Source organism: Rhagoletis pomonella, unplaced genomic scaffold (genome assembly GCF_013731165.1).
Source record: "Rhagoletis pomonella isolate Grant_MI unplaced genomic scaffold, Rhpom_1.0 Rhpom_scaffold_00007, whole genome shotgun sequence".
NCBI lineage: Eukaryota > Metazoa > Arthropoda > Insecta > Diptera > Tephritidae > Rhagoletis > Rhagoletis pomonella.
The window spans coordinates 30,746,203-30,759,399 of NW_023458561.1; the positions used below are offsets into that span (position 1 = coordinate 30,746,203).

Consider the following 13,197-nt stretch of genomic DNA (forward strand, 5'->3'; position numbering starts at 1 on the left):
GTTCTTTGAATAAGAAGCAAGGAAAAGATCAAAAGTAAAGGCAAGTAACCTTGAAACGACTTGATGCTATGAAGATATCTGTACATCTCCTTCGCCAACGACCGAGCAGATTTGAAAGCAAGACTTGACGTGTCTGAAAGCTACCTAAAAAAGGCTGGAAATGTTCCCGAACTGGTCCAGAAATATGCCATAAATGATCCCGGTAAAAGTCTTGAACAAGTCCCGTATTGGCGCCGAAAAAGTCATGAACTAGTACCGAAGTGATCCGGAAAAGTCCCAAACTACCTAATGTATATCAACGAGTAGTTCTGCTAGAGCAGCTCAACAGATTTGGTTTTTGTTTGTGATGGTTTACACAAATTTTTCTCATCCGGGTATGTTTAAACATAAAAAAAAACACACGCTAAAATAATTTCGTTGTTGTTAAAATATCTCCTCATCAGACTTCTTTTTCTAGACTCCAGCAAGGATCGAACTCGCATCATCGATGTGCAAAGTCAGAAGCGCTAATCACTGACATGCTTAGACTTTGTTAGAAAGCTCAATAGCAATATTAAAATAATGTGTTAATAAGTCACAATAACATTGATAAATAGCAAAATTATTTTTTTGTTCCATATTCGGTTTTAAGATCTGTTAGCTTTAGTGAACAAAATTGACGAACTTAATTTTTGCCCCATATTCGGCTGCCATAAGTATGGTCACCGTATTGCACGGAATTGTTGTCACGCAAAGTGTATTTGCTTTGTTGCCCGCAGCGTCCGTGAACTGTGCAGCTTGGTTGCGTTCTAAAGCGGTTATTCACTTATGTTATGTAGTTATAAATTGTATGCAGAAGAAGTGCTCACAATCCATTACATATTTATAATGAATGTTTGTATTTTCATATACATACATACATGTTCATGTTCCTCGCTACCCTCATGATTTGCTTATTTTGTCCCATTGCCCTCGATTGCACTGCCAAATGCTTGTTCAAACAAAAACAGTTCTGCTCTCAGCGCAATATGAAATCAATCCATTTGCACTTAAAGTTATTTCCGCCATTTTATGTACTATATATATATTTTTTCTTCGACCTGTTTCGTTAGTGCTGATGCACTCTTGGCATTCACTTCGGTTGTCATGTCCTTAATAGCTGCTTGCCATTCGATAGCTGCTTATGCGTGTACAGCATGATATCAAAATACATACTAGCAGGAAGTTTGAGACAGTAAGTTAGCGGCAGCAATTAAGTGCCCAGCATGCGCTTGCATTTGCTGGAGAGATATGCGTTAAGTGTCATTGCATTATTGTACTGGAAATTACGCGGGCATACTTGTCTGTAAGTACGTATGCAAGTGAACTGCACTAGCCTTGAAGGACTTCAATTTTTGTTATAAGCAACCCAAAGAGTTTAAAATTATTTCTTAGTTTTGACAGATTCTTCCGACAAGGTGAGAGGATAGATATTTAGATATGGAGATGCATAGATAAATAGACTATGCGACCACACTCCAAACACATATGTCCTTTTGGCGGGGTCACAAAAGCGCCAAATATCGTTGGACCAAATTTATAGCTTTTGGAAATCACTTTTTAGCCTCTTTAGGCTGTCCACTTAATTAAGCTCTTAATTTGGCAAAGACTCTTGGTGTTTCGCCAATGCAGTCCCCTTAGTTTGTTATTTTCTTTTCTGGGTTTCTGTAAAACCCTCTCGATATTCAAAAATTAGCCAACTGAAGAACCGCTGAAAGTCGCCAGACCAAGTTTTTCGCCAACAAACCTTAGAAGTTCTACACCGATGAAATTATGAAGCTTAATATGTATTTGATTATAATTAATTTTCAAAAAAATTACCCAAAAGTCCGCAGGTTTATTATTTCCTTAAATCCATATGTAAACTTTGATAAACATTTCATAAACTTTATTTTGTTGTATAGAGAATTTAAATCCATTTGAAATCATTACTCAGTCTGCTTGAATATTTATCACAATTAGACAGATGAAAGAAACAAACAAATGCTGAAGGGGAATATGCATAATAAGTGAGATTAAATGAAGAAAGGAATACTAAAAAGTGAAGATGCCATAAAAATCAAAAGAAAATTAAAATAGAAAACTTTGCGACGCTGCATTGCATCCGAAAGTGCAGAAAAAGTTGTAAAAGTCTACAACATTAACAACAAAAACAACGCAACTATACAGTCTACAGAAGGAGAAACGATGTAATAAACGAAATAACAACAACAAGAACGGCTATGTGCTGAAGAGCATAAAAAACAACAAAGCATTTGTAATAAATATAATGATAGCTTTTTAAGAATACGATGAGAGAGAAGAAGAATATTAACTAGAAGGAAAAGTATGCAAAAAGTAAATGCGCTTTAAGATTATGTATATGGGTCAATCCATGCTAAATCGACCGACATTATTTTTTTTTTTGGCTGAAGTTTGGGCATATAACGAAGTTCTTCCAAAGGAAAAAAATTTATAATATTTCGTCGAAAGTTCCAAAATTTCAAAACATATAGTTACATATGGTTTTCGTTCATGTTTTAAGGTTGATATTTAGGGCTTTATAAATATATATATATATATATACATGTATATTAAAAAAAAAAAATCGAAAAATTAAAAATTTTGCTGTATTTGTCAATGTTATTGTGGCTTGTTAACATTTTATTTTTAATATTTTTATTGAGCTTTGTACCACGATTGTTGTCCCTGCTGAAGTCTAGAAAAAGAAGTCTGATGAGGAGATGTGGTGATCTCCGAAATAGTGCTATAACTTCTACCGCTTAGACTTTGTTGCTTTTTCAATTTTTCCTAATAAACAATCGTGGTACAAAGCTCAATAAAAATATTAAAAATTTTGCTCTTCAAAATTTAATAGATTTTTTAGTAATTTTCTTATTTGGTTGTTTTAACCAATCTTAAAAAACTCTTAATTACCAAAAAGATGTTTTTTAAGATATGAATTTTTGAACTTTGCAACAAAAATTTCTTTTTGCAAACTCTGAATTAAAAGGAAGTATTAATTATTTTAAAATCATTTTTGTCAAAAATTTATGTTTCAAAGTTCAAAATTCTACACTTGACGCCTTTTTCTACGTCTACGTTCTTTATGAAAATATAGTTCATTCTATTATATAAACCATATAAATCAAAGTTTCACACTTTATATAAAGTTCACAAAAATTATCATCTAAATTTAAAACTTTTTATTCAGAATTTTTAGAAAATTTTCGAGTATGCACTTTTTAGCCCATTCAATTTTAGGTTTAAACGGCTAAAAACTCCCGTTAATTTTTTAGAACTTTTTCACTTTTTTTTTAAATTTAAATATGAATTTCTTATGAAATAAAATGGGGGGACAGTTGGCAACAACAATTTCGAAAAATCACCGCCATGTTTCGTAAATTGCTTGTTATATAAAAAACGCAAATGAATGAATGGGCTACAAAACTGCATAATCGGAAGGTTGAAATTTTTTCGAATATTTGTGAACTTTATATAAAGAGCGAACCTTTGATTTATATAATTTATATCATAGACTGAACTAGGTATTCACAAAAAATTATGCCAGCAAAACATATTTCATGAAAATAATTGTGAATATTATATTAGAACACGGTGTACATTTTCATTTGTCACCTGGTATATATTTAAAAAAAAATAGCTTCTTGAAAATTTCAGGATCTTTTAAGATAAAAAAATCCAACACTTTTTATAAGTTTTCGTTTTTAAATTTTTTTGTTAACTTCAAGGTTATGAATATCTTTTGTATACTTCTAAATATCAGCTTTAAACCGAGACCAGAACCATTTTTGTACCTATAAAATGTTTGAGATTTTCAAAAAATACACATGCAAAATACCGGAAATTGTGAAATTTTGAATTATGCATAATTTAAAAAAAAAAAAATTAATTTTGTTTCTATGGCAGAACTTCGTTATATGATCAAAGAAAAGTTCTGACCAAAATTCATCCAAAACAAAAATGGTCGGTTCCAAGCATTGGTCGATTTGTCATGGAATGACCCGCATACATATACATACATACATATGTAAATGCATGAACATAAGTAGCAATAGCAGCTAGAACAAATAGACTAAGTATAGTAGTTTGCGAAAACATATTACGGTAATTTTTTCTTCATTTGAGTTATACTAGTCGCTGATCCATATATGTACAGTGGCGGGGAAACATGGATAAAGAAATCTTTGGAATCTATCAAATTGAATTTTGTTGTTATGCAGATGCACTCGAAACTTAAGAAACTTGTCGACGAAGAAACACGAAACAAAAAACTACTATGTACGAATACTTGTAGTGAAATGCTTAAAAGGACAGGAAGGGAAGTACAGTACTATAAGAGAATGTAACAACAAATGAAAAAAAGTAATCGTGTTCTACTATTGCCAGCGATAACCCGTACAGAAAAGGCACGAATATGAAATGGAAAATGGGCAAAATAATGTATTGAAAATATGCATTTATGGCTTTGTGTTTTTGTTTATATGTGTGTGTGTGTGTGTGTATACATATTTAAATGTAGGCAAACGAACAACAAGGATATACAAGAAAGTGATATACTAAATAGTAGCAATTTCGTTAGTTGGGGTGTATTTATGTATATGGGTGTGTGCGTTGTGTGTTTCAGTGTTTAACGGTAAATGTGTATCTACTATCATAAAAGTGGAACAGTTCACTGCGCATTGTAACTGTCCCATGTCAATATCACAAGGCGGGAGAGACATGTATATATGTGTTCAGATATTCACTATGAACCTACTTACTTATGTAGTTGTTCGTATTTGGGGACAGGGGTTTTAGAGAAATTAAAATTTTTCTGCTGACACACAAAAGTACAAAATACGTACAGTAATATACATACATATATGTATGTGGGTAACTAAGTTAAGGGATCTCTAACTACAATTTGTATTTGTTTGCGCTGATTTTTTACTGCTGCCGATTTTTGATACACTTTGCGTGGCGTAAGGCAGCGGGGCGGGGTGCGCGGTGCACAGTGTAACATTTATGGAGGAGCGCTACACACAAGTAATTACACACATAGATATGTATGTAAGGATATATGCATGTAGGTATGTACTATAATAGGTAAATGGAATATGCTTGTATACTAAAAATTATGATAAGTTTGTATGTACCAAATAGCTGTCAAATGATTTTTCAATGTTGTTTACTTATTGTTTTTGTTTTTTTTTTTTCTTATTTTGGCTCTAAATATAGTTTCAAATGCAAGTTAAAGCAACAACAATTCCTAAAATCACAACAACCAAAACAAAAAACGTATGTAAAACTAATGATTGCGATGATGTAATGAGCAAACTTCTAGGCGTGTTTATGTATAAATGTATGTTGTGCGCTTCGGTGATAGTTAAAAATTTATTTAAAAAAAATAATTGGCATGTTTGTGTATGCGTGGAATTTATGCTCCGCTGATAAATTTTTAATTTCTTTTTTTCAAAATATTTATTTTCAAATGATAATTTACAAATATTTTAGTGTTTTTTTTTGTAATTAGATACCTAATTTTTTCTTTATTTTTTGTCAATTCAATAAAAAAAATGTATTTCAAACTTTCATATTTTTCCAATTTTTTTTAATTATTTATTATCTGCATCTAGATGCCGCATCAAAAAGGAAAATTAAAAAAATATCGTTTACGTTATTTTGGTGGTTAGGGCTCGATTTTTTCAAACTGTTTTCTAATTTATTTCAATTAAACAAATGTGTATTTCAAATTTTTTTTTTAATTTTGTGGTTGTGCCAATTTTTTTATTTCTTATTAAAAAAAAAGTGTATAAATATTCAATATGTTTTTAAGCAGTGTTATTCAAAGCCAATGCGCTGCTGTTTGTGAATTTTATGATTAATGCTGAGTGGTAAAAAAAATATTTCATTTAATTTTTTGTGAAAACCTACGATGATTTTTTTATGAAAAGTTATAGCATGAAATATGTATGTAGTTGTTGTTATACTAAATAACAGAGCATCAGCATATCATGTAAATACTTTTTAAGAGCATTTTTTATTAGAAAAGTAGAGTAGAAATTCATAGCAAGTTTCTAAAATGCTAACAATGAATAAGTAACAAGTAAGAAGAAACTTTAGTTTCATACGCTTTTAAAAAAATCAAAAGTAAAAACATAGATAAAAACATATATTGTGTATATGTGTGTGTGTGTTTGCTGAAACTTTTAAAGCCAAGTTATACATTATAACAGGTAGTAGGCTGTGTGAAAATTACGAAAGTTGCTCAATTACAAAAAAAAAATTGAAACAAATTAAATATTTCTGTAGAATTTTTGGAAGACACAACCAAAGTTTTTGTTTCCCTTTTTGGTTAAGAGGAAGTAGTTTTTGAAATTCTAGTAGCTTTACAAATTTACTGCTACTCTTTGTTGGCTTACCCTTAGTAGGGCTTTCATGTGGACTTTGCAAATCAAACGCAGTTTTGAGACCACTTTTGTTTTTTTTTTCCTAAACTTTTGAATCAGGTGTGGTTTGCTTCTCAGCATGAATTATTTGTTGCTTGCAAAGATTTAGCTGTTTGTGTGGGGTTTGTTATGAATTTATTTTATTTTCGTTCAGTTATTTCCAATCTTAGTTTTTCAGATCTTTGATTTTTCTAATTTTTTCTCAACTTTTGACTGTTTTTTTTTTTCTTTTGATAACTTTAGAAGCAACTTAAACAGTAATTACCTGTTTTTGGGCCATTGCTTGCATTTGCTGGAACATTTGTCGCTCCTCTTCTTTACCTGTAAGTTGAATGAGAAATTCAAGAGATTCAAATGTAGTGAGCAAAGAAAATTATATTCCTAATGCAATGATTCCTTGACCTTATTTAATTATAAAAGCTGTATATCGTTAGAAACTAGCTAGTACATCGGCGACGATAGCATTTTGGCCCTAAAAATATATGTAATTGAATTCTGACTTCTAAAAAAAAGTTTGGAAATTCCAGTTTTAGAGATAGCAAAACAGTCTAGAAAATGTATTAATAGAGGACAAAAATTCGGAACAGAAGAAAATGTATACGAAAACAAATTTAGTTAGTTTTACTTAAACCCAAAAGTCAGTCCAGATTCTGCAGATGTCGCTTCACGGGCACTCTCAATTAAGGAAAAGCATACTGCGCCGATGATTTTTTCGAAATGAAATTTTTATAAAACTTATTGGATTGGATTTTATGAAAATTTGTAGAGACGAGTACAGCTCAAGAAGTTGTATAAGGCAGCAAACATATTCGGAACCTCAACAACGGCTCGTTTGGTTTAGCGCAAATGTAGAAATACTTAAACATTTACCGCTCGTATAGTTGGCATAGAGCTTAGCTGAGCTCTTTTCCAGTCTTTGGGTTTTTTGGTATCACTCGAATGGGATTTTTAGTAACCCTGAATTGCATGTCTTTTTTTATGAGAATATTTGTATGGCACGGTTGAAGAATGCCTTCGACGCATGGCCGCCGCAGTCAAATGTCTGAAGCAGCCCAAAAGTGTTCACTAGGATGGTCCAAAAATATGTTGAGCCGGAATTTTAATGCTCTCAACTCCTAGGATTGTTCTATATTGAAAAAATATACCCCTCCTTTTTTATTTTGAAATCAGAAAATATTTAGAGGTCGCTCAAAGCGCTAAAAGTTCCCCATTTGTTTTACATCGGAAAAAACAACTTTTCATAGAAATGGCATGGATATTCTCTAAATCAATATGTTTCGATCGGAAAACTCTGGTTCTCTTCAGGAGCCTTACAATAACAGGACCCAATTGATTATTTAACCATTTTGTAATGCGAGCTATTTTTTATTTATCCCTCACTACATTTTCTGGCATTTTCCGGGGGTTTTGGCGGACCTATAAATTATAGTTACTGTGAAATGATTAAATCTCCTGAAGAGAAACAGAGTTTCTGAGTTTTGAGCAACCTCTAAATATAAATATATAATAAAAAAAGAAACATGGGGGTCTATATTTTCGGTCTGAAACAATCCTAGGGGGTGAGAGCATAAAAATTCCGACTTTACTTTTTCACGTGCATTTTTGGACCAACCTAGAGCTCATTCAAAAGCGGTATCCTCAAGGAAGGAAAACGTAGATACCAATAACTGGCTCGGTTGGTCATGGTACACTTTAAATGGGACCAATATTTGGCTAGTCTGCCGGGGTATGACCATACTGGAACGTTCTCTTATTATTATTTTTTTTCTAAACATATTTTTATGATTCATGAAAGCAGAAAAGGTTAAGGCTGGTAATGCGTATTTGGGTTTCTAGGTGGGTATTTAAGTTTAATTTCCTTATGATTTCTTGGAATTATTAATTTCAGCTATGTTTTGTGGACGGATCTTATATGAGGCATACAATAATATCAAAAGGTGAAGATATTTTTCATTGACAATAATACATTTTTTCGCGTTAAGTATCAGTAAATGAAGGTCCATTACTGTAATGATTACTTCCTGTTGCGATAGCTTTGAGTTCGGTTGATAACCGGTAGAGCCGGTATTTCAAATCGGTATACCTTCTCTACTACCATCTCAGTAAAGTAGGTATAGTAACTGGACTTAAATAAACATATATAGATATACTAAAAGAAATAAAGATCGTCAAAAGACCTTTTCCTTTTCAGTCTAATTGCGGCAAAGAATATACTACCTTTAGATATTTACTACAAAAACTTTAATAACCAGAATTTCGTATTATTCTTATATGTAGAAATGACCAGTTTATGTAATGAATAGCCCAAACTATAATATATAATTAAAAGGTTCAAAAAGTTGTAATAAGAGAAACTAGGTTTTATCACGAAGAAATAAACTAACAAACCTCACCAAATTTATGCTAAAATAGGCTCCTTAATCTACACTAACTCTGATCCGTTTCAGCATTTTTATGTCAACTTCTTAGAGGTATTCACATACATATACGGATAGTTTCTTTGCTAAAAAAGTGTACAAAATTTTCATCTCCACTTACCCATTCCTTTAGTTTGCAACATTTCCAACAATTTCTTAATACTTTCATCGCGCGCGATGAGCGTTTGCTTTTGTGTTTCTACGCGACACTCAAGATCTTTAATTGTTTCACGCAATATGCTAATTTCGCGCTGTAAATGATCATTTTCCGCATATAATGCTTCCATTTGTTGTTGCATTTCAATATTCGGCTGACGCATGCGCATACGTAACTCTTCCTCCAATTGGCGCACTAACATTGCTTGTTTCTAAAAGTACGAAAGCAGTGAGGAAAGGTCGGAACATTAGCAGAAGTGAAGAACCAGATGTTTGGTAAAGCAATATATTGAGTTCAAATACAGTTATTGGTTAGAAGAGATATTGGACTTAATTAGTTATTACGAAATATGCAGTTTTAATAAATAAAAAATGGATTAAATGAAAAGTTTCCCAGTTTCGAAATAAATACCATTGTAGTACGAACGTATGTACGTAGATTTGTCGTTTACTTACTTGATTCTCTGTGCTCAGCAATTTCAGCTGATCATTGATTAAACTAAATTTGGCGCTCTCCTCTTTTCTAAGCGCACGCTCTTTCTTCAACTCCGGCGACCAAAATGTTTTTATGCTGTGCATTGAACTGCCCAATTTTTGATTTGTCAGCTCCAATTCACGTTTAAGTTGACCCAATTCACGTTGCAAATCGGTATTCTGATGTTGCAAATCGCCCAAATACGCTCGATCCGATGATGGTAAGCCCGTTTGATAGCCTGAAAAGTTGGCAGAAAAGTGTTTATATCAACATCTGGAATATTTGTAGCAAACAAAAAATTATGCCACAATCAGCGTAGGTTTAAGCAATATCTGTCTAAACTTAAAAGTTAGTCTGATTCTTCTCACTGAGGGTTGGAGAACTGACGAGTTATCCTGTAGAAAATGGACCACTCCACTTTTACACCGATGGTTCAAAACTAGAGACAAGGAGGCGGTTGAATACTTACGTGCAGGAGAAATCATATACAACAATATCTTTATCAATTCAGACACTCAGGCGGGTCTCAGACGGCTTGACTCGGTTACATGCAACTCAAAAACCGTAGTAAACTACCGCAGATCTCTAAACGAGAGAGTTAAGCCATCTGCTTATCACTTGTTATGGGTGCCGAACCATCGGATTATACTAGCAAACGAGAAGGCAGACGCACTTGCAAGAGAGGACACATAAGTTCTAATTTCGCAGCATTATTATTATTATTATTAAGAAGGGTGCATGCATGCATCTCGCTATCAGCGAGCTCATTTCAAGACACGGCCGAAAGTTTCCTCATGGTGGATAGAGGGGACTTAGCAACATCCACAGTTTTCTAACAGGTCATGTTGCCATCGGAAGGCACGCGAAGAGGTTACAGGTTCCCCATAAGGACTTCTACATAATGTGTAGCAACTAAGAAGGACCAGAAACCTTGAGGCACCCGTTTTGCGAATGTCTCGCACTATGCAGAAGAAGACTATAGCTCGCAATTTCAGAATTTTGCTAAGATCTAACCTACATAACCAAAGTAGAAATACGGAAACTTTTGAGTTTCGCAGATGGTTTGAATGAGAGCGCTCTCACCATCTGCCAACAATTAACGCGCCTTGGAGTGCTAGTGAGGTGACTGGCAACGTTTAACAAATAAAGTTAAGTTACCCAATGAGCTAAGGCCACACCAGAAGATGAGCTAGCTCAGGAAGCGTGCTAGTACGGGTCCTTACCGTCCCTTGGTTCGCCAGTTAGATCAGTCGAATTGCATATCAACTAATCGATATTGCAGACAATCTAAGGTAACCTTACCTAATATTTACAAATAATCATCAGAATTTATCTTTTTGGAATCCCTCAACTTGTCCGACTGTGGCCGAGTGGCTTGCTCCCTACAGAAAAGAGCTCGATTGATGTTTTCTCAGTTGCTCGTTTGCAGCACTTTTTAAAATAAAGCTTAGAGCGAGAAAAGCAGAGGTCCTTGCATCTCTACTTTTCCATAGGCAGAAGCTTTAATAATTTCAAATATTTTTGCGGGAATTTGAAATTTGATGGTGCTTGTGACTTTCGTGGTAAATTTTTCTAAAAATTTCTTTCAAGAGTCAGGCTGTGATTAGAGCGCTCTTATCGCACATCACATCCTCATAGAAGGAAACTATGCCGATAGACGAAGTACCGATTTCAAGCCTGTCCTTGATCTGAACTTTGCGCCGTTGTAGACCAAAAAGTAAGCCTGCAAGGTTAACGAAATTCCTCCTTTCCTCCAGGAGGGAGGACCACAGGCTACTGGTGGGTGTTCTAATGGGACACTCTTTGCTAGCATCGTTCGCCTTTAAATTAGCTCTGTTCTGCTCTTTGTTGCCTGCATATAAGTCTACTGGGGGGCAGGCTTTCTGCCTAATCTAGAATCCGGTGTACTGAGTGTGCTAATAGTGTCAGTGAACAGTTGCGTAATCTGGTAACTCTGTGGACCTTATTGGTCTCTGCAAAGCCACGCAGTCTACCTAACCTAACTTTTACCCAAGTATTTTATTTTATCTAGTTAGTTCATTCTCGAAATCTGAAAATATAAAAATCAACTCGTTTTTGTTAAATAAAATACCATTATCTACGAGATTGTAACTTGAGGGTCAGATATACTGCGGCGAATATATAAATAGGGACGCTACATTTCAACAAGTTTTGGATATTTTTTTTTTGTTCATTTAATGTTTGTTATTATTTTATCTAACTATAGTCATGTAAATCCATATTTCAAACCTTATACAAAAATTAGGAAAATTTTGAAAAAATTTTGTTAGCCTTAGCTTGAGGTGGCTACAAAATACCGTTGATTTTTGGAAATTTTATATGTGTTCTTTATATGAAAACGACATCTTTAACAAAAAAAATTTACCAAAAATAAAAGGTTAGCTACTTACTTCAAATTTTGTAAAATTTTCCGAATTTGTGTACAAAGTTGAAATTCGGACTTACACGTTTTTTATTACATAATAAGCTGTACTTTCATGAAAGAATAATAAACAAAAAATAAAAAATAACCAACAATTGTTAAAATGCTGCGTCCTTGCTTATATTTTCGCCACTGTATGTATTTTTGTTCTGCACTTGCTTGATAATTTCTTGTTGAACTTGGTAACTTGTTAGGTGTTTTTGTAACAAATAAAAAAATCATTGTTGCAACACTGGCTAAAAGTAGAACTCGGTTTTTGCTAAACACTACTTTGGCGAACTTTTTGTTAATGCTGTACTTTTTATATTTCCAGAAGCAATGTGTGTTTTATTGGACTTACCTATAGGATTTGGACTTTGTCGCGCCGAGCGTCCATACAACTCGTCCTCCAGATACAATCCCCTCTCAAGCGATCTATCACGTGAGCGATCGCGTGGCTCACGTATGGGTATAAATTCACGATCATGTGGATCAACCAAGCCACCGCGATCCAGCGACTGATAACGTGTTCCTATTTGAATGAAAATCGTGAATCAGCTTTTGTTGATGAACATGTAAGTATGACACATTTCAAGCTAGGAATATATTTTTTTATATTAATTATATGGAAAGCTAACTGATGGGCACTTCTATCCATCAGTTAACTAAAATCTGTCCGTTAACCCTATAGCCTATTTCCGCCACCAAGCTTAGCTGCTGTTGAAATCTTTGCTAGGTTCTAAAAATGCTGGGAGCTCCCTCTTTCCAATTTTCTGCTGATGCGCCTAAAATTAGCTTATAAAATCATATTTAGCTGTACAGCTCTATTCCTATGCAAATGAATAGAATGTATCGCATGACTTTTGCCTAAAATTCTTCTCCTTCTTAATTGGTATCACCACCAATAGAAAACTTCGCAAATTGCCTCTCTCTCCGAACCAGTTACCAGTTTCTTACACCAGGAGTGGCTATGTAGGTTCTTCTGCCTAAAACTATTACGCAAAAACGTGATTTCAAGTGCTCTAAAGATGACAACGGTCAGTGATATTGTTGTGACCTTTTGAGGACATGACAAAGATTCTGCGTCATAGTTTTAGGCGCTGTAGTTAGGACAATAGTCGTGCGAATAGTTTAATCACTGCCCAAAAATTCTAACGAACATTTGCTTTTTTACCGGCATACTTGAGCTAGTTCTATTCTGAAATAAAGATGAAGTGCTCTTACACAAAAACAGTAGAGTGAAATTTTATATGAAAATTTTGTTTATTCTGACACGAA

The 13,197-nt window shown here is 33.8% G+C and overlaps 1 protein-coding gene across 5 annotated transcripts in view; it reads right to left on the reverse strand.

Annotated features, from left to right (window-relative positions):
• The window catches only part of LOC118742578 (trichohyalin), a 141,936-nt gene that overhangs the window by 90,879 nt on the left and 37,860 nt on the right, over positions 1–13,197 (reverse strand). For 4 of the 5 annotated variants that reach the window (XM_036474752.1, XM_036474754.1, XM_036474757.1 and 1 more), the window contains 4 exons: positions 12,281–12,451; positions 9,479–9,735; positions 8,988–9,234; positions 6,715–6,770 (listed from right to left, as the gene is read on the reverse strand). In XM_036474752.1, the coding sequence (XP_036330645.1) occupies positions 6,715–6,770; positions 8,988–9,234; positions 9,479–9,735; positions 12,281–12,451 (731 nt within the window). Of the gene's footprint in view, positions 1–6,714; positions 6,771–8,987; positions 9,235–9,478; positions 9,736–12,280; positions 12,452–13,197 lie in introns of those variants that run through there. The other variant, XM_036474756.1, reaches the window with a different exon arrangement.